This window comes from Vulpes vulpes, chromosome 4 (genome assembly GCF_048418805.1).
Source record: "Vulpes vulpes isolate BD-2025 chromosome 4, VulVul3, whole genome shotgun sequence".
In the NCBI taxonomy this organism is placed as follows: Eukaryota; Metazoa; Chordata; class Mammalia; order Carnivora; family Canidae; genus Vulpes; species Vulpes vulpes.
Window position 1 is genome coordinate 109,112,072 of NC_132783.1, and position 22,009 is coordinate 109,134,080.

The 22,009-nt window shown below is 48.8% G+C and overlaps 1 protein-coding gene and 1 pseudogene across 2 annotated transcripts; one reads left to right on the plus strand and one right to left on the minus strand.

Moving 5' to 3' along the window:
• The first annotated feature begins 672 nt into the window (after positions 1-672).
• On the plus strand, positions 673-21,567 carry C1QTNF2 (C1q and TNF related 2). Of its 2 annotated transcripts, none has more exons than XM_026007691.2 (3): positions 673-869; positions 16,890-17,142; positions 20,794-21,567. In XM_026007691.2, the coding sequence occupies exons 1-3, from the start codon at positions 729-731 to the stop codon at positions 21,405-21,407; spliced, it is 1,008 nt and encodes a 335-aa protein (XP_025863476.1). In that variant the 5' UTR covers positions 673-728; the 3' UTR covers positions 21,408-21,567. The 2 variants fall into 2 exon arrangements, with proteins under 2 accessions (XP_025863476.1, XP_025863477.1); XM_026007692.2 differs by lacking the exon at positions 673-869 and adding an exon at positions 1,112-1,249.
• LOC112927640 (surfeit locus protein 2-like) lies at positions 914-4,553 on the minus strand (annotated as a pseudogene).
• Positions 21,568-22,009: the final 442 nt, after the last annotated feature.

Here is a 22,009-nt window from a genome sequence, read left to right on the forward strand (position 1 = left end):
AGGATCACTATTATGTATGTGCACACTCTGTATCTGGACAAAATCTACACCAAGGCATATGTACATGTACCCAAATAAGTCACTGCGCCAACAGGTGCCACACAGAAATCATGCACATACACACTGACATGTGGCTGTGCACACTTAGGCACACAGTTAAACATGTGCCGAACACGCAGCTATCCAGCCACTGTTGTGTACACCCAGCAAATGAAGTACACGTCACTTACACAGCGAGCTGCAATCTTGGACGTGTGTGTATATGTGCATACAGGAGCCCTGATGCACGTTTGGACATCTGCACTTATGAATGCACACGCACACACACACACACACACACACACACACAACTAAACATGCACACAGGATTCATAATCCCTCTCAAGTACATGCACATTCCATGCACGGGAACGTACGCCGTTACCGCCGTCAGGTCCACGTGCACCCTCTGATCCACAGCGAGATGCATGCTCACGTTCAAGCAAAACAGACACATGCACAAATCCCCACACCCTTGCAATCGCCCGGGGGGGGGGGGGGGGGCAGTCACTGTCGTGCATGTAAGACCCCGACGTGCATTCGCAGACCCCGACGAGTCGTACACACCGAGACGTGCACGGACACACTCAAGCTGCCACCAGCGCTGAAGTCTTTCCCCAAGCCACGCGGACGGGAGAGCTCGGAGCCGCGGGCTGGCCCACGTGACCGGGAACCGAGCGCTCCCGCCCATGACGGGATGGGAAAAGTATGCCTGGGGCGGGCGCGGGCCGAGCTGCAGCCGCGGCGGCGGGAGGCTGCAGGGAGGCGGCGGCGGAGCTGCGCCGAGAGCTGGTGGTTGCGGAGGCGCCTGGACGCGGCGGAGCCCCGGGGTGAGTGTCGCCGCGCGGCCGCCGCCGCCCCTCCCCACGCAGGTCTAGGGCGCGCGCGGGGGGCCGGGAGGGCTCGGCGGTGCGGGCGCCCAGGCTGTGCACGGGCAAGGCCGCGCCCGACCTCCGCTCCCTGCAGGCCCGCACCCCGGGCTTGCCGGCTGCCGCCTTGAACACGGATCAGCACGCGTGGGCGCTGGCTGTGCGCGAAGCGGCTGGCCTGCTGATGCTACGCCTCGACCGTTCGGTGCGCGCGGTGCTGTTTCGTTTCCATGACGACCGGTTATCCCCCATCTGCCAAAGAGGAACCAGGTTCAGAGACGTTTAACCTCTTGCTCCGGGTTGCACGGCTGGTAACCGGCGGTAAAGGGACCTGATCCCTGGTAAGTCTGAGTCCAATCCCGGCGCTGACCATTCCAGCTGTGTTTACGGAGTGCATGATCTCGTGGACTCCTCACAGCGCTTCCTTAATTAAATACATTATGTAGACCGGCAAAACTGAGCTCAGAAGGTGTTAAGCGGCAAGCTGAGATTTGCACCCGATTCTTTACGACTCTCTTCCCCCAAACTACTTGTCTCTAAGCCTTGCCTTAGTTACTTTGTTCATATCTCCCCAAGCCCTCTGCTGTGGTCCTGTGCCCAGACTGTATCTCTCAGCTGAAAGATCGCAGTGGCCCCCCGTGGTCTCTCAGTCCTGGTTGCACAACCTCCACACTATCCTCCTCTGCTACCTGGAACCCTTCAAAATCTCAAGACCCCCTTGGACCCACCCTCTCCCAGGGACCCTGTGTTCCTGCCCCCAGGAACTGAACCAGCAGCGGTAGCAACAACATCCTGTATATGTCAACCCAAGGCTGATGCTCAGTTAGCAGTGTTCTAAGTCTGCTCCCTCCCCTCCTCCCATTCTGCCCCCCTTCCCCATCTACACCATTCTCTTCTGATTTATTCTGTTATCTGGTAATTGTGTCCATTAAGCCCACTTTCCACTGCCAACTCCTCAGACCCCCTGCACTTCTTAGAACATCACCACTACCCTTCATTCTGACACATCAAGTGCACCCCAGAGTTGGCTTCTTCCTGAATGTCTGACCTCTCCCCATCCCCTAGCAGGGACACTGACTTTGCCTGTCTTCTAATACTTAAAGCTTAAGGTCATCTTTTGTTTTAAATGGTGTAAAGCTAACAGTGATCATCATAAGAAATTCAGACCATACAAAAAGGGAGAAAGTACAAAGTAAAATCCCTCACACCATTCCTAATTCTGAGAGGAATTACTCATTTATCAAGAAGTGTTCTTTCAGAAATTATATGTGTCCGTGTGTATGTGTCCTTTTATTAAGTCAAAGAGAATCATACTTTACATTCCTTACCATAACATGCCTTTTTCACTTTGTGTATCTTTCCATCTGCATGTCTGGACTTACTTTGTTCTCACAACAGTGTCATAGTGTGTCATTGTATGAGTAAATCAGGATTTCTCTTACAAGTCTGGGGTCATCTCTGAAGCTCTTCTGACTCCATCAAATATTCAGCAAGTTCCCCCAGGAAGTGACTGCTTTCTCTGCAAATCCCCCTCTTCTTCCCTATCCTGCTATTCCTCATCAGCCGATTGGATACAGGGGACTGAATCTTCTTTCCTAAGGCGCCAGTCTCTAGCGCTCTCTGCTCCCGAATGTTCAGCATAGGCTAACCGAGTCCATGTGCACATTCACAGCTAGCCTCACCCATCCTTCCAGTCAGAGGCTTGCCAACCGGCCTTTGCCTCCATGAGATGAACTGCAGAAAGCTGATTTCAGTTCAAATTCTGTTTTACATTTACTTTTGAAAGGAATTCTATGCCAAATCTTTTTTGAAGGAAATAAGCTTCCTGGAATTTGTGCATTGCTGTGAATGGCTTCCCTCTAGAACACACATACACAGAGCTGCCCTGTGAGTCAAGGCTTTATGTTCATGGGTCCTATGCCCAAGCACGTGGCAGAGGGACAGGAGCTCTGGGCCCTGAGTCAGCAGCAAGCCTGCGTCCCCTCCCAGCTTGGACCTGGTAAAAAATGAGTTCACTCCTCTGAGCCCTGTTTTCTCTTCTGCCAAGTGAGAATGATAGTATCAGCCTTACAGAACTGCGAGGAGAGCAGAAGGGGAAAATGCACATCAAAGCTTTGAAGTAAGAACACACAACATACGTGGAGAACACCCTTTCCCTCCAGGTCAGGGGGTGCCCACTCAGATGCTAATATGGGCTGTGTGGAGCACATCAGCAAGCAGAACGCATGCCATCTGGGAGTGGTAAGTGCTGTGGACATTGGGGAATGTGGTCCTGTGCAGTCGTCTGCTAGGGTGGCCATATCAAAATACCACAGACTACTGATGTAAACAACAGAAAGTTATCTCTCAGAGTTCCAGAGACTAGAAGTCAACCATTAAGGTGATGACAGGTTTAGTTCCTTCTGAGGCCTCTCTCCCTGGCTGGCAGATGGCCACTTTCTGGCTACAGCCTCACATGGTCAGCCCTCTGTGTCTTGTGTCCTAATCTCCTCTTTATAAGGATGCCAGGTATAGTGGATTAGGGCCCAATCATGTGACTTTATTTTCTTTTACCTCTTTATTTTTTTTTAAGATTTTATTTGTTTATTCATGAGAGACACAGGGGGTGGGGGCAGAGACACAGGCAGAGGGAGAAGCAGGCTCCATGCAGGGAGCCTGACATGGGACTCCATCCCAGGTCTCCAGGATCAGGCCCTGGACTGAAGACGACGCTAAACCGCTGAGCCACCCGGGCTGCCCTCTTTTACCTCTTTAAAGGCCCAACCTCCAAATCTAGCCCCATTCTGAGGTTCTGGGGATTAGGATTTCAACATAAGAATTTTGGGGAACACATTTCAGCCCATAACACTGCATCTTGAGGGGCAGCCAATTGGTGCCCTTCCAAATGTTGCCAAATCTACAGATTCCCAAGAATACCTAAAGATCCTGATTTTTTTTTCCAGCAACCTTTTATTAATCTGCTTAAAAGAGCTGAAGCTCTTAGGTTTATGGTGACGACTTTTGAACTTCTTTGATGAGCCCAACGGCTTCTCCCAATGCTTGAAGACCTGCTCAGGGTCCACCTCCATCTCTTCTCTGGCCCCAGGGCCCTTCTGTCTGGCACCTTGGCTTCTCACCCTCCTCCTCTGCCAGAGTCATCGGTGCTATCCCCATGCTCAGTCCCTCCCAGGTCATTTCTGGTAAACAACTCGGGTGGGTACAGATCTGTCATGCTGTCGTCACTGCCACTCGCAGCTGTGCCATCTTTGTTGGAAGCGGGTTCCCAGGAGGCTTCTCTTGGGGGAGGCAGCTGGTGCTGTCCAACTGGTCTTCCCTCCTCCTCCTTTTGTGCAGGAGGCAGGCAGGCACGCACTCCACATACTGCTTCTGACACCGTATTCACGCACAGATCTCTGGCACCGCTGGCTCTGGGTAAGCCTCAGTACATGCTCTGGGAACTTGCTGAGGCACTGCAGGGTGAGTTTGCAGAACAGCTGACGTAGGTTCTTGGTGCTGGGAACAGTGTGCAGCTCAAACTCCAAACTCCACGTAGTCGAAGGCAGGAGAGGCATGGACTAGTCACTGGTATTTCTAGCCGTGGGTGTAGACCTGGAACTCAGGCAGAAGGTAGGACAAGCTCATGGCTGGTGGCTGGCAGGAGCGCATTTCACCTTGCAGGAGCACTCAGGTGCTTGTGCCTGGACTCTTGGTTTTAACATAAAATCTCCCATGTCTTACACTGGCAACAATTTCAAATTAAAAACAACCAGAAAAGTGTGGTGCAGTCTGTAGTTTTCACAAGGTCAGGCCATGGATAATCCAGTCAAGTCTAGATTATCATTTCCTCAGTGGCAGGGCCATCCTCCCTAGCTTTTCAGTCCCTCTCAAGCAGAGGTCCTTGCACATCGCAATGTCAATAAAGAGCTGGTTACTAAATACATAAAGTCAAATTTTACAACTTCTTTTACTGTAGGACACACATGTAGAAATCCTGCACCTTTGCATTTATATCTTGCTGTTAGATTGTATCAGCTGTTTTAACTGCCTTTGAGCTATTTACCCTGAAGCTCACAACTGTTCAGCTCACCTTTCTCACATTTTACAGATGAGGAAACAGCAGACCCAGGTCTACTCATTTAACCTTCTCCTGTTATACTGTTATTTACTATCTCACATTGTTTTTATATATTATCATATCAGAATAACACTACTATTACCGAGTGCTTACCAGTGCCTGGTGACTGCATTATTTCATTTAATAGTCACAATTATTCTATAAGGGAGTTATAAGCAATTTAATTACTCAGGGAGACAGTCCTAAAGACCTCAAATAATTCAAACTTCGCCTGCTGAAGGATGGCAGGTATTTCTGCTCACCTAGTAGAATAGTGTTGTCATGTGCAAGCACAGTTTATAATTCATAAGTCGCACTGCCTTGCCAGGTCCTTGACAAACTTTCAATTTGGGGATTTTGAGTCATTTCAGATTTCACACGTGAAGTGAAACAAAAAATGTTTTTCTATCATGCTATTTCAAATTCAGATGGTTGAAACAAGGCCATGTAGGGCTTTTTCCGTTTCATAGATAAGGAAACTGAGGCCCAGAGGGGTTCAGTATCAGAGGTTGGACATCTCTGAGACTGACTCTGTGCTCCTTGAAGGCCAGCCCTCTGTCCAATCTTCTGAGTTGCCCTGAATGCCTATCAGGGCCTGACTGGAATGACTCCGTGGAGAGCAGCAGTTGAGAAGTCAAGGCAAACTTAACCTTTCTCCCCAGCCCTTCAGAGTTCAGAAGTTGCTCCTCTCCCTCAGCTCCCTGGATCTTCAAGTGTGATCCCTTCTATACCATTCCAGGGGATCATCTAGCCTCAAAATTTCCTTCTCTTGCCTCCTGTGTGGCCCTGGATGCTCTTTGGAGAGACAGCCTGTTTCAAAGAGAAAGGAGGTTCACAGCTTGCTTTCCCTCCTGGCCACCCTGGTGTGCCAGGCTGGACCCTCAGCATATACCCAGACCATGTGCCCTATGAGAGTAGCAGCCACATCTATACATCTCCAGAACACCAGAGTCTGGCATCAGAGGCAATAAGTGGTGCCACTTGTGGGTATCCACATGCCAAGCCATGGTACCAACCACATGATGTCCCATTTGGGCCCCCATCACTTGCTGAGCTAAGTACTGTCCCATTGATTCACCTGTCTTTGTATTATGGAGCATGAACACACCACGTAGCTCAGCGGTGTGGGGCCGAGGCAGACACCCCATCCTTCCCTCAGGATGCAATGCCAGTGCAAGAGCAAGGGCCAACCCTCCTCTCTTTTGGTGGCAACTCACAGAAACACAACACAAACTAGTTTAAATGAAAATGGAGCAATAGAAGAAGACAGCGGCCTCTGCCTGAAATGCACAGGACTCTGAGATCAGGACTGTTTCTCGTGAGTTCAGCTGCAGATGGTGACAATCAGAATTTTAAACTAGGTCTTAATTTCTGTATCATGCTTTACTTTCAACATCCGTTATCCTGTTTGATCTTTGGAGGGACAAGAAATCACACCGTAATAATAGCTAGTGCTTGTGTACCCCCCACCATATGCCACACTTCGTCTAGGGACATTATATCCTCATAGCAACCTTCTAAGGTAGGTAGTATTATTATCGTCCCCATGTTGGAGAGGACAAGGCTGAGGGAGATAGAATAAGTAATTTGTCAAAGTTCCCGCAGCTAGTTCAGCTAGTTCAGCTCAAGCAGCTATGTTTAGAGCTAATACAGTAGCCACCACGTGGCTCTTGAGCCCTTGAAATGTGACCAGTCTGAATGCAGATGTGATGCAAGTGTAAGACAAACACTGGGTTTCGAACACCTAGTGCTGATTGACGAATGTGAAATGCCTCACTAACCATTTTTACATTGATTGCATGTTGAAATGATATTTGAGATCTATTAGGCTACATAACATTAAAATTAATCTCACTGCATCTTACCTTTTTAACATGGCAATGAGACCCATTGTGAATGGTGGCCACACATCATAGTCTTACTGGGTAGCACTGCTCAAACACGCTCCCCAGCACTCTGGTCTGCCACTTGGAGGCTGGCCCTCAGGACAAGCTGGATACAGGGCTCTGAACTCAGGCCTCCTTCCCTCCCTTCACATCTGGCACATCAGCTGCATTCTTCTGGCTCACTGCCGCCCTTGGTCGCCCTGGGGGAAAACAGCTGTGGGCAGCTCCAAAGCTGGATGGCTTTGTGCCCTCCTTACACAGGCAACTGAGATCCAACATGAAGCAGCCCACGGTCCTGGGGTGGGGGGCCCCATGTCCGTCCCATCGCATCGCATGCTGTGTTTGTCGGTTGGTCGGTGGATCAGTGGGTCGGGGTTTGGGTGTACAGAACAGAAGGTATGGCTCAGTGGCCGCCAGGCTGACTTCCAGCGCGCTTTCAGGAGTGCCGGCTGACACAAACCCTGTGAGATCCTGGCTCGTGGGATCTCACTGGGTCACTCTTTGTCCTTGGACCTCTTTTTTCTACACCCAGCCAGAAGCAGAGTGAGCTTCTGCACACAGCAGATCGAATGGTTTCTGGGGCCTCTTGGCAAGTGCGCCCATGCCTTTGAATCTTCGGTATTAGACTGGTTGCTGGAGTGTTTCCAAATTCCAGGAAGGGGACTTGTCTGTGAGCACTGTGTGAGGAGCTCTCGCCAGCCCCCTCCTCTAGGCGGTCTGTCAGCTTTTCAAGGAAGCTGGAAAGGGCTGTTTCCAGTTTGCTTCCTGGAATTCAAGGAGGGCATGGAGTGTTTTTCATTATGGAATTCTCACTCCCATCAAAGGGGATTTTCAGAGAGCCTCATCTGCAAGCAAGCCCCACCCCATTCCAGCTACCAGCCTTTCCCCTTTAACTCCAAATCCTTGGAGAATTGCTGGCTGTGTCCAATTCAGGTATCTCCACCACCACCCAGAACTCTAGGAGCCTCCCCAGACACTCTAGAAGCTCCTGCTGGGAGGTCAGGACTGCTTGCTGTTAGTTCTGGGGCAGGTGGTGGCAATTACAATTTTCAGCAAGGCTTGAACTTTTGTATCCTGTTTGCTCTCAGCCTCAGTTATCTTGTTTGATTCCCTGTAAGGCAGATGGAGTGAGTGTTACCATCTCCATTTTATAGATGAGGAAATGGAAGCAGGAATAAGAGGAAATGACTTTCCCACAGTCACATAACCACTCACTGGGTTTTGAACCAGTGAGTCACAAAACTAGGGCTGGGACTCCCATCTTCCAATCCAAGACCAGTCATCTCACTGCGTTTCCCTCATGGGCCGAGTGTGGCTTTGTCATCCGCACAGAGCAAATGAAAAGTTTGGATCCTGTTGCCCTTTTATTAAAAGGAGTGTCTCCTTCCTGGCTGTGGAAGCACTGTGAGCTGAGCACTTCCTATGTGCGGGGTGGGTACTGTGGGAGGCTCTGGTGACATAATGAAGAGCAAGACAGGCAGGCAGGCACTCGCTTTCCAGGACCTTCCATGCCACAGAGAGGATGCCGTTAGTGGGTTGAGAAACCAATACACACATAATCACAACTTGATTGAGTGCTTGGAAAAGCAAACCAGCAGGTGGGATACTTTAGGCCAGGTGACCAGGTATTTCTCTCCAAGGACACAGTGGTCATCTGAGCCCTGAAGGCTGAGGCAGGCAATGGTCTGTGGGCCTCACAGGGAGGAGGTAGGGCTCCGGGGCCTTTTAGGTTGAGTTCTCTTCAGCTGCTGGGCGGTCACCGAGTCACACATTGGGCTCGAAGCTTTGAGTACATTATCTCATTGTTCCTACAGAAACTCTGTGAGGTGGGTATATTATTATTTCCATTAGATGAGGAAATGAAGTGGGTGGGTTTCCCATGCCTCTTAATCACAGAGTTAAAACACCAGCCCTCCCTGTCAGCATGTCATAGCCCGAGAACCAACTGCTCAGGTTCATTTAAGTATAATGTATATCTTCCAGTCTCCAAGGCAGGATGGCTCACAATCAAGCAGCCTGGCTGATGGCCCAGACAAGTGTCCCTGGAGTTTCTACCGGCAGACCACACTCAGCTGTAGTGAGCAAGACACCACTGTCCCCACTTCTGGTCCTTTTCACATCACAGTCTGGGCTGAGGATCCTTGGGAATGAGCCAGTGGCTGGTGTCTTGAGGGCCAAGGGCAGAAAGGAGGAGGAAGGCTCTTCTCCTGACAGCAGATTTCAGGCTGGGCCACTTTAGCTCCCAGTGTTTTCCTGGGACATGTGTATTTATGAATCATTAGCTACTTAAGTAAGAGATGATAAGCCCAGGGATGGGGCAAATTAAAACCAGACTGAAGAACTTATCCAAGTTTAGTACCTCATGACTTCATTTTTGGGGTTTAACCAACTAACATCTTTTCCCCCTACAGCAGTAAGACTGTCATAAACCTTCTCATTCAACTCCCACCAGAAAGAATTTAGGAAATAAGATAATTTTTTTTTTAAGATTTATTTATTTGAGAGAAAGAGTACAAGTGCAAGTGGGGGATGGAATCAGTGGAGAGGGAGAGAATCCTCAAGCAGAAGCAGACTCCCTGTTGTGCTCCACTCCAGACCCTGAGATCATGACCTGAGCCAAAATCAAGAGCTGGACACTCAACCTTCTGAGCCACCCATGCCCCCCAAGAACTGAGATAGTTTTTAAAAAGGTGAGGAAAGACCAATACTTGGGTTTTTCCCTCTGATCAGTTGAACAGATATTTATGGAGTACCTGCTATGTGTAAAATATTCTGCAAGCTCCATTCCTGGAGTGAGCCCCCTGCGCTCTAAGAGGTCAAAAGGAAGAGGGGATTAGAATTAGGTCTGGTTTGGGTTAGAAATACCATGAAAGGGAAAAAACTTTCTTTTGTGGGGAGATGACTTATTGAAGAAAACTTATTTGAATCCAAGGATTTCTTTTGGATTTAAGCCATTGCCTTGTTTTCTCCTTGCTCTGGATTTTCTTGAGGGCAGAGTGTGGGTCTCAATATAGTGAATACAGGTGCCATGTTTAAGGGCTAGAAAGACAGAGGAGGAGCTGGGGTCCAAAGGGAGAGCTGTCGGAGAGGGCATGTCAGGGAAGGCCTTGGGGGAAGTGACATTTAGGCTGAAAGACAACGGATAAAGAGCCAGCTCGCCAGAGGGTGGGGCTCCTTGGCTGGCAGACTGGCGCTGGGCCTGAGGAGGTGGGCTGGGTGATGCTGGGGGCTGGCGGCAGGGCGGTGGTGGCTGCAGGAGCCAGGCATCTAGGGCTTTGTGGGCCACGTCAGGGTTTCCGATGTTTGCTGCTGCAGCCAGCAACAGCTGGAGTAAGACCCTCCAGGAAGTGATGTAGCTGAGTTCTGTTTTTGAACAGTTCCTCTGGCTTCGCATGGGGAGTGTATGTGGGGGAGGGAGGAGGGACCAGGGAGGAGGCTCCTGCTGGGTCTAAGCAGGGAATGAGCAGCTCCTGGTGGTGATGGGGGGGCGTGCTTTGGGGACCCTGGTCTTTTGGTTCAGCTCCTAGGAACACCCCATTAACCCTCCAAAGGCCCTTGTGGAAGTCAGGGCCCAGGACCTGATCCCTACCCCATCCTCTTTGCTAAGCCAAGGGTGGGCCTCTCAAAAGATAGGTTTTCCTTAAGCATCGTTTTACTTAAGTATCCCAAGGGAGAAAAAGCATCATTTCTACATTTTCAAAGTCAGATATTATACATACACGTGTGTATGTGTATGTGCTTGTAGGCATGCGTGTGTGTGCGCGTGCGTGTGCGTGTCTGTATAAATTGGCATTAAAGAAATTTCTCTATTGTTGTGTGTGGCTTTGGCAAATGCTTCAAGGTCTCCTCTCTGATTCAGAATATTTAGGAGGAAAATCTAAGAAATGCTGACATAATGGAAAGCGTTTGGACATTAGGGTCAGCCAAACCCAAGTTCAAATATAACTTCTGCCTCAAATTTGTGTAAATATGAGCCGATTAGCCTCTCTGAGCTTCAGTTTCCTCTTGTATAAAATAGGACAAATTATCAGAAGGAGGGAGCAAGGTGTAGTGTATTAACTGTAGCCTTCAGATCCCCTCACATGGATTTGAATATGGTCCCCGTGGCTCTAATTGTGTGACTTGAGGCGGGGATCCCTGGGTGGCTCAGCGGTTTAGCGCCTGCCTTTGGCCCAGGGTGTGATCCTGGAGTCCTGGGATCGAGTCCTGCGTCGGGCTCCCGCATGGAGCCTGCTTCTCCCTCTGCCTGTGACTCTGCCTGTCTCTCTTTCCCTATGTCTATCACAAATAAATAAATAAATCTTAAAAAAATAATAATAATTGTGTGACTTGAGGCGAGTCAGCTCACTTTTCAGCGCCTGTTTCTTTCTCTGAAGAAATGGGATAGTAATTTTGCCACCTTCACAGAATTCATTATAAACTTTAAATAAAATAATTCATATACAAAACTTCATACAGTGCCTGGAACATTGTAGGCGTCTAATAAACTAGGTTTGCCTCTGCCTCAGTTTCCCTGTCTGTAACTAAAGGAGCCAGTTTCTTGGGGTCCTCCCCAAGTATGCCACCCTAAATTTATTTATTTATTTTAAAGATTTTATTTATTTATTCATGAGAGACACAAAGAGGCAGAGACATAGGCAGAGACATAGGCAGAGGGAGAAGCAGGCTCCCTACAGGAAGCTCCATGCGGGACTCAATCCCAGGACCACGGACCCAGGGATCACGACCTGAGCCAAAGGCAGACACTCAACCACTGAGCCACCCAAGCATCCCTAAATTTATTTAAAGGACCCTGGAAGAGGTAACCTGTCTGGATCCCTTGGGGCGCTGGCTCCCCTCCAAGCACCTAGCTCCCAGTTTGTCTCCCCACCACAGTGTAGAGTAGGCTGGGGGCCAGGCTCCAGAGGCAGGAGGGTGGGGGCACTGACTGGGAGCAGGAATATTTGGAGCCTTGTTTTTCTTGGAGGTGCCCTGGAGGCAAGGAGACTCTCTCCCTCCAGAATCTAGTCTCCCCGCCTTTATTTCCAAAACAGTTCCTGGCTGGGACTGCGGGAATAGCCAGGCTCCAGCTCTGAGAAATCCCTTCCCCTGTGCCTGTTCCCCAGCCCTGCCCCTCCACCCCGCCACTGGGCTGCTGGGGCCAGCTGTCCCTGAGCGGAATCCCCCGTGTCCAGCAGAGGCAGGGGGCCTGCGACCTCCTGGCCCTGGCGGGGCTTGTGTGGCTGAGAGGGAGCAGCAGAAGGGAGAAGGGGCCGTAAACTGAAGCAGATGCTCCCTGCTCGCTGGCGCTCATCTAGCTGTCTCTCCTTCCTGCCTTTCTTCATCTGGCTGTTTGCAGGACCTCATCTGGCTGGAAGACTCGCTCCCACCCGCTTCCTTCCTCCCTCTCCCTGGTCCAAAGCGTTCGCAGATTGCAACTTTTCAACCATTTCAAACCTGCTTTGAGAATTCGGTTTCCCTTGTGGGCGCCCAGATGTATCCCAGCTCACAAGTAAACAGTGAGAGTTTTCCAGGACTCTTGTCAAGCAGACCAGGGAAGCAGATGGAGATACCTGGGGGCAGGGAGGGTCTAGAGCATGATTCTCCAAAAGGGCATCATGCATTCGACACTTCCATCTCTTACCACCTCTCCTGTCACCGAGGCCAGCTGTGTTGAACACGTGTGACACCAGAGGCACACAGTTTTACCTCCTCTGTCCCCTCTGTAATGCAGCCCGGGAGGGAGGCCCCCTCTGTCTGGCAGTCCACCCCCTTGGAATCCCATCTTCAATCTCCATTCAAAGGTGAGACTTCCTCCTATCCCCCCACCCCCCCCCACCCCCACGAAGATGTGAAGCTGGCAGGGCCATCTGCTCCCTTCCTCAGCTCACTTTTTCCAGGTGGAAGGAAGGGGAGGTAAAGGGACAGGCAGCAGGAGGGCTCTTCATGTTTCTTGGCGGGGATGGGGACTATACTGCTCTACCTCTCTGGGCCTGGCAGACACGGACACTACCCCTTCCATGGGGGCCTTTAGCCCACTCCTTGGGGTTGCCCTGTGGACTCTGACTGTCACTGCCCTGAAGTGGGCCATGCACGTTCTCTTTTTGCTTGCAAGTCCAGACCTAGCCCTCGGCTTCCGGCTTCCAGGTGGCTGCCCTGTGTGGTCATCGCTGCTGGGGCCCCTTGCCTTCAGACCCCTCTGGCCCAGGCTGGCTCCCACAGGGGAATGTGTGGTACCCTCCACCCCCCAAAGGAGGCAAGAAGGTAGTCAGTCCCCTTCCCATGCTCTCTTTAAGCTTCCACCCAGCCAGTCTGTCAGCTTTCTCACGCAGGCCTCAGTGGTGTGGCCACTCTCCCTCCCTGTCCCAGTGACACAGGTCACATTTTAAAATCCTTGGTCTGACATGAGTGCCAAGAGTCATAGAAAGGGCTCTCAAACTGTTCATTCGTCAGTTCTCTGCTCTGGCCTGACTGCTCCATTTAGCAGCAGCCTCTCATGAGTCCTGATGCTCAAGCGGGGGAGGTGGGGGTTACTTTAAGAATGGGTGTGCACTGTACAGATACCAGTGCTCTTGGTTAAAAAGGGATACTAGAAAGGGCTAGGGAGGCATTAAAGATACACTATCACCAAATTGAAATTGTTTTCTTGACCTAATCAGGATTAAAGAAATTGAAAAGATAATAATTTTGTTACTATATGATGCAATGTTATTGAAAATAGCAACTGGTATGAGGCCACCTCTATCTACCTGGCCAGGGGCACCTCCATGACACTTATCTAGAGAAACCATCTAAGGTCCAGAGAAGGTGAGCCTTGGAGCCAGAACTACTAGAACAGGCCCCCAAGTCTGGGGTGGTGCTATGCTGTGTGGTCTTCTCTCCTCTCCCTTGCAGGAGAGGCCTGATTTTCTCTCTCCTTCATCTGTTCCCAGGGTCAAAGATCCTGGAGGGGCCCAGAGGGGAGGTAGAATCAGCCTATTTCCAGAGGCAGCCTGCACTGTGGACAGGCTTCTAGGACCAGGGCAAAACCAAGTCTGAAGGAAAACGAGGTTATGGGCCCAGGAGGAAAGCACAGGCTCCAGGACCCAGGCCTGCCCACACCTGTTGCTTGAAGGCTCTGGTTAGGTAGCCCAAGTCCACGCAGGCACAGTGGAGCCAGCAAGGGTTACATACCTGCAAAAGGGCAGGCTGAGGTCTGAAAGGCCCAACATCAGAGATAAGAGACCTTAGAGACCATCTAGTCTCATGGTTCTCAAAGTGGGTGCCTGAACCAGCAACAGCAGCAGCCCTTGGAAACTCACTAATAATACTGAATCATAAACTCTGGGGGTGAGGCCCGGGCATCTGGGTTTGAATGAGCCCTCCAGGTGAGTGTGATCCACGCTGAAGTGTGGGAACCACTGACCTAGATCAAACCCCTTATTGTTCAGGTGGGGAAACTGAGGCTCAGAGAAGGGAAAGAGCTTGCCTAAGGTCACAAAGCAAGCTATGGGGGAGCCTGGGGACCTCCGTCCATGAAATACCTGCCTTCAGCTCAGGTCATGGTTCCAGGATCCTGCTCAGCGGGGAGTCTGCTTCTCCCTCTCCCTCTGCCTCTGGCCCCCACTCGTGCGCTGGCTCTCTCTCTCTCTCTCAAATAAAGAAATAAAATCTTAAAAACAAAAAATAAAAAGCAAAGCAAGCTACACTTTGGAGTTCACCCTCCATGGCAAGAAATCATGCCTGGAAATTTTCATTCTTGGGAGAAAGGCTGTTAATTGCAGAGTGACTGAGCTGATTTGTTGAGACATCTTGATCAAGTTGCTTATTCCTGCTCTGGACCTCAGTGTCTGCATCTTTACAGCGACGGGCTAGGAGTACATCATCTCGGGGCACCTGGGTGGTTCAGCCAATTAAAAGTCCAACTCGGCTTTTGCTCCAGTCATGATCTCATGGGTGTTGGCATTGAGCCCATGTCAGGCTCCATGCGCAGCAGAGAGTCTGCTTAAGATCCTCTCCCTCGGGATCCCTGGGTGGCACAGCGGTTTAGCGCCTGCCTTTGGCCCAGGGCGTGATCCTGGAGACCCGGGATCGAATCCCACGTCGGGCTCCCGGTGCATGGAGCCTGCTTCTCCCTCTGCCTGTGTCTCTGCCTCTCTCTCTCTCGCTCTGTGTGTGTGTGACTATCATAAAATAAATAAAAAATTTTTTAAAAATCTTAAAAAAAAAAAAAGATCCTCTCCCTCTGTCCCTCCCCCCACTCTCTGTCTGTCTCTCTTATAAGTAAATTAAAAAAAAAAAAAAGAAGTGCATCATCTCTGAGCATACAATACTCTGGTCTCTGGTGATCATGCTGTTGCTGCCAGCAGCCTTAAGGACACAGTGTAAAATAAACTATATTGAGACTTGCAACATTTCTAAAAAAAATTACTCCCCAGACTACTTTCCAGGAAGCTATCACAGGATATGTGCCACCCAATTGAAGGCTTAAAAAAACATTTTTTAAAGTAAACAAATAGAGAAATACATGGGATTTATAAAACAGGAGATGTAACACAGGGGAGAGGTGAAGACAACCACTACAGTGATCATAAAGGAGAATCTAGGATGGCAACCATTTAGCACATATAAGGATCAGAACAGGAGGTGGGGGTGCTCCAAGGCTTCTATCTTCAGGAAAATAAATGGATCAAATTATCTGATATATTTGATACTGTAGAAAATAGTGACATAGGGAACTAGGCACATGAAAAAATAAATTATTATCTCCAGCAAGAAAAGAGTGTAATGAGAAAGGAAATATAATTATGGTGCAGTGCTTAGCTTAGTAGTAAACAATACTTACAATAATCCAGACAGTAAACTTTGATTTCATCAAAAATTATATTTTAAATACATAAGGAAGAGGAAATAGGAGCTAGGATGATAGAAGGGGGCTGATTTCTCATCGGTCAAATGAAATTCAAAAGACAATGTCTAAAGGGGCACCTGGCTGGCTCAGTCAGTAGAGCATATGACTCTTGATCTCAGGGTTCAAGTCCCACATTGGGTATGGAGCCTAATAATTAAAAAAACATTTTTGAGGGGTGCCTGGGTGGCTGAGTTGGTTAAGCATCTGCCTTCAGCTCAGGTCATGATCCTGGGATCCTAGGATCATGTCCTGCATTGGGTTCCCTGCTCAGCAGGGAGCCTGCTTCTCCTTCTCCTGCTCCCCCTTCCCCCGCCTGTGCTCTCTCTTTCTCTTTCTATCTCTATCAAATAAATTAATAAATAAAATCTTTAAAAAAAAAAAAAGTATGCATTATAGCCTGCTCCAAAAGGACACAGATTCTGGGCCTACCCGGTAGGGTTCAAACCCAAGCCCTGTCACCTGCTACTTGCATGAATTGGGCTTATTTTACACATTGCCAAGTCTCCACTACCTCACCTGTATCTGTCCGGCAAGGATGTTGTGAGTTAAATAATGTAAGGAAACTCAGCCCCTGCCTGGTACCCAGGAAGCACCTGGCAGGGAGGCTGCTGCTGTGGCCTGCCAGTGCAGCTCAGGTCTGGGGCACCTTGACTTAGAAATGAAGCCTCAGTTCTCACCTTGTGATGTGCTACCCTACATCCCCCTGAAGAAGCAGCATAGCTGCAAAGCATCACCTACAATGCGAAATATTTCCATCCTGTAACTTGCTACTTGTGCCAAGTATTTGAGTGAAGTCACAGCTTGTTTGTCTCTATCTCCAGCTCCTCCCAATTGGTATGAGTGGGCCGTTAGGCCCTACCTCTGTTTCAGCTACTCTGAAGGACAGTGTGACAATGAGCACCTCACCCACAAGACCTCTCCAAAGTATATTCTGGGTCAATAATTCATCCAAATATGTCCTCAAGATAGGATGACATTGTCTAGCTACTTGTATATGATATAGTAGAGAGCAAGAGAGAAATATAATTGAATTTCTCCTAGCAGTTTCCTCCTCCTCTGGTTGCCTTTCTGATGGACCGCCAGTCAGCTCAGTGACTGGACTCCCCTGCTCACAGCTCTTTTGCCTCCCACAGGTGACCACCATGATCCCTTGGGTACTCTTGGCCTGTGCCCTCCCTTGTGCGGCTGACCCGCTGCTCGGAGCCTTCGCCCGCAGGGACTTCCAGAAGGGCTCCCCTCAACTTGTCTGCAGTCTACCTGGCCCCCAGGGCCCGCCCGGGCCCCCAGGAGCCCCAGGGCCCTCAGGAATGGTGGGAAGAATGGGATTTCCTGGAAAAGACGGCCAGGACGGCCAGGACGGGGACCGGGGGGACAGTGGAGAGGAAGGTAAGAGGCCCAGTACCTGCCCTTCCCATCCTTTAGCATAGAGGGAGTTGAGTTACAAAAACTAATATTAATTCTATTTCATTATAAATGAAATTGATGTCTCTTTAAAAAACAGAGCAATGAATTCTCCTGAAAGGAACAGTAGGTATCAAATCTTGTGTTCCTTCCCCAGCTGCACCATTGATTTGCTGAGTTGCTTTAGGCAAGTTTCCTGATATATTATTCAGAACTCTTTTGGTTACAAGTGACAGAAACTCAATTTATAGCACCGAATGGAATTTATTGGCTCATGCAGCTGGGAAGTTCAAGAGCTGAGTTTCAGCAAGGGCTGGGTCCAGGAGCGCAAATGTTGTCAAGGCTCTACTGCTTGTGTGTGTTAGCTTTGTTTTCACAAAGGCTGAAAGTTTTGAAATGGCTACCAGTGGGCTCAAGCCTATCTCCTCATGGCTTGATCCACAGGCAAATCTCAGGATGACTAGTCTTCCCAAATCACATATGTATCCTGGACCAATCTTTTTGGCCATGAAGGTGAGGTACCACCATCTGCCAGGACTGGGTGGATCATGAGCCCACCCTTAGGTGTGTGAGTAGGTGGTGAGGGCAGTTGGTCACTGTGGTTGACAGCCTCATGGGGACCACTTGAAGTCATGAAGGGTGGTTCCCCAAAGGAGGAGATGCCAGACAGGCAGCAAACAGATGGAATAGTCTCTACAGACTCTTTCAACCTTGATATTCCATATGTCTCAAAACTCTTGATGTCAGTAACATCCCCACTTGTATGTTCTAAGAGGTGGGGGAGTGGTAACAACTTTTAATGTTGACAAAGCACTTATGAGTATGTTGCTCAACTGGCCATCCATCCTATGAAGAAGGTATTTTTACTATCCCCATGTTACAGATGAAAAAAACCAAGAGTCAAAGGGGGATTCTATTGAGAACAGCACATCACGGCTATAAGAACCTGAACTCTGGAAACAGACCTGGGTACCTGGTTTGGCAAATTAGTTAACCTCTCTCCATTCCCTAGGTGCTTCATCTCTACAGTAGAGATGATAATAGCACTTACCCCATAGGGGTGTGACAAAGATGAAATATGACCTGTGAAGCATCAGTCCCAAAGTAGACATACAATAAATGGTAGTCACCACTTAATTGATGTGCTAAGCTCATGTGACAGGCCAGGAGCTGACTCCAAACCCAGACCTCCTCCTACCACACCAAATTAGGTCCTCCAAAAGCACCTTCTTCCCCAAATAACTATATAAATAATGATGATGGCTTTGACTCAGGGAGGTCTCACAGTGTGTCAGGCACTGGCTGCTATGGTATCCCATTCCCTGACCCCACTGATAGCTTCATTCAGGGCCTGTGCTCCAAGCAGGGCCCGACAGAGTTTCCTCTGACATTCATCTTATTGGTCCCAGAAGTGAGTGGGTATCTCTATTGACTTTTTCTCCTGGATTAAGTGGTGTGAGGATGTAGGCTGGGGGCTGCTCTTGGCCATCTCTCCTGCCATGCAGTGAGTCTCTGCTGAGAATTAAGACAACACACCAAGGAAGGCAGTGTGAAGAGATGTAGAGTCCTGACCTGTAAAGTTCAGCCACCCTGGGGCCAGTACCAACCACCCAACCACTTCCTGATGTACACATACAGATGCATCTCCATAAAGGTCTTGAAAAGTAAAATCAGGTTTTCCTGAAGTTTCTCAAAAAGGTATCAAGAAAGAGGGACACCGGGGATCCCTGGGTGGCTCAGCGGTTTAGCGCCTGCCTTTGGCCCAGGGCACTATCCTGGAGTCCCGGGATCGAATCCCACGTCAGGCTCCTGGCATGGAGCCTGCTTCTCCCTCTGCCTGTGTCTCTGCCCCTCTCTCTCTCTCTCTCTCTCTGTGTGTGTGTCTATCATAAATAAATAAATAAATATTAAAAAAAAAAGAGGTACACCACATTGCACATTGTTGAACTTCCTGAGAAGCTTCCTTATCTATTTGTCCTCCCTCAAAAACTCCAATGCAAAATGATCCAGTCTTTACTCCTCCTGAGGTCCTTTCTCCCACTATTAGAGCAATAAGTTTTGCTGAATTTCATTTTTTCATGGAACAGCTTTATGATCTTAGCTTAATTTTTCTCCATCTTTAAAATTTTTAATTATGGGTGATACACAAATACATTCTCATTATGATATATTCAAACCATATAAATAAAGCAAGAGACGTCCTGAATTCCTACCTTCCTTATCCTCTCCTCACCTTCCCAGAGGTAACTACTATTAATTAGTTAGATGTGTATCCTTCCTCACCTTTTTCTACATAATTTACATATGTATATAGTAATGCCAGACATTGCCAGGCACTCAAGCAATCTGCTCCTGAAAATGCTACTTGGGAATCTGTTTCCCAATTACTTAAAATAGGAAAAATGTAAATATATTACATGTTAACTCAACATTTTAAAACACAGTAAAATGCCTACATATATCCATGTAAGAAGCAAAGTGCCTTGTTAGAGTGTAAAATGCCTACAACATTACTTTCTGATCGCCCAGTTCATTTGGTAGTTAGCAAACGGTTGCCTTGTATACAGTAATCAGGATGCCTTTTGGCACCAGCAGCCTTCAGAAGCAGGCCCTTGACTGGCATTCAGCATGCTTTTCAAATATCTACACCCAGTTCTGCTAGCCTACCAATTGTACCAACTGCACAATTGTGTTTGGATGTGACTCAAATCTTTACCCACATTTGTTTTTCTTTAAATGTTGTATTGAATTTAGGGAACATAAATAGACATGTTCCCTATATAACCACTGGTCTAAAATATTGTATTGAGAGAAATACACTTTATGAAATATGGGTATTAAAAACCGAGGGGCATTCTACAGGAAAACATTCCTTGGGGCATGTTCTGCAGCATGTGCCAACGATACTGGCTGAGTGTTTACTATGGGCCAGCCATTCTCCTGTGCACTTAACTGGTTAAAGAACTAGTTAGCGTTGTGGTTTCCTTTCAACAAAAAAGGACCCGCCACCTGCTTTCTCCTCTTAACAGTATACTTTAGAGAAGTTTTCATATGTGCACATAAATCTGCCTCATTTTTCTGACTCCTGCATAGAGGCACACAGTATGGGTAGACCATAATTTTTTAATAATTTCTCTTTAGATGGACATTTAGTTGTTCCTAGTTTTGCTCTTGTGAGCAATGCTGCTAAAACTCTTGCACATGTGGACAGGGACCTGGTACATTAGGCAGGGCTTTTACTAAGATCAACGTGCTGAAGTCAAGAGACTTCTTTCAGTTCTTTTGTCAACCCTTTACCAGCATAGCCCGTTGAAGGATTGGTCTGGCAGACAAACCAGAGTCTTCCCTAGAAGGCAGGAAAAGGAAAGGGGGTGAACTGTTCTATGTTATTCTTTTCACTCCGATCCACAGTGGTCTTGGAAGGTAAGTATCACCATTCCCATTTTCCAGCTAAGCTGGGGAGAAGTGCCCCGGGTTACACCATCAGGATTTGCACCCATTTCTGAGTGACTCCAAAACCTTCTTGCTCTTTCCATTACCCAAAGGCTCCTGCTCCAAGGATGGAAAGCCAAGGCCCACAGCATCTGCCTAGTTCTGTGAAGGCCCCCCCATAACACCAGCTGCTCTGTCTTCCAGGTCCACCTGGCCGGACAGGTAACCGGGGAAAGCCAGGACCAAAGGGCAAAGCCGGGGCCATTGGGCGGGCCGGCCCTCGCGGCCCCAAGGGGGTCAGTGGTGCCCCGGGGAAGCACGGCACACCAGGAAAGAAGGGGCCCAAGGGCAGGAAGGGGGAGCCGGGCCTCCCGGGCCCCTGCAGCTGCGGCAGTGGCCACGCCAAGTCTGCCTTCTCAGTGGCAGTGACCAAGAGCTACCCAAGGGAGAGGCTCCCCATCAAGTTTGACAAGATCCTGATGAACGAGGGCGGCCACTACAATGCATCCAGTGGCAAGTTCGTCTGCGGCGTGCCAGGGATCTACTACTTCACCTATGACATCACGTTGGCCAATAAGCACTTGGCCATCGGCCTGGTGCACAACGGCCAGTACCGCATCCGGACCTTCGATGCCAACACGGGCAACCATGATGTGGCCTCGGGCTCCACCATCCTGGCTCTGAAGCAGGGTGATGAGGTCTGGCTTCAGATCTTCTACTCAGAGCAGAATGGGCTTTTCTACGACCCTTACTGGACCGACAGCCTCTTCACAGGCTTCCTCATCTATGCTGACCAGGACAACCCTAATGAGGTGTAGACAGGCAGGTGTTGGGTCTCCAGGGAGGGAACAAGCTCCTGGACTTCCAGAACAAGACTCATCAACTCTCCGCTGGGTGGGAGTGGGAACTTCCAGCCCTGGACATTCCTCCTCTGCTCATTTTTCCCTCCATCATTAAATCCAAGCTGTTTTTATTCAACCTTTCATCTATCCATTCACTAATTTTATTTTATTTTATTTTATTTTAGTATCTACTGCATGACAGGCACTGTGCTATGCTCTGGAAGGTGCCTCAATGAACAAGACAGAGGCTCTGTCCTTGTGGAGCTTACATTCTAGTAGGAGATATAACTTGCAAATAAACAATCAAAGAATATAATTATCGTGCCAGGATGGAGATGTACATGCCATGGTCAAGAATAATAGGAATTATTTATTGCTATAATAAGGAGACAAAGAAGAAGGTGAAATTTTTTTTTAGATTTCATCTTTTTTTAAGTTTACTTACATGAAGTCTACAAATCTTAAGTGGACAGCTCAGAGAATTTTTACACGTGTACACAGCTGGTAACATCCATGTAGATCACAAGCAGAATATGTCCCCCTCCCTGACTCCCTGAGGCTCTCCTAAGTGCCTTCCC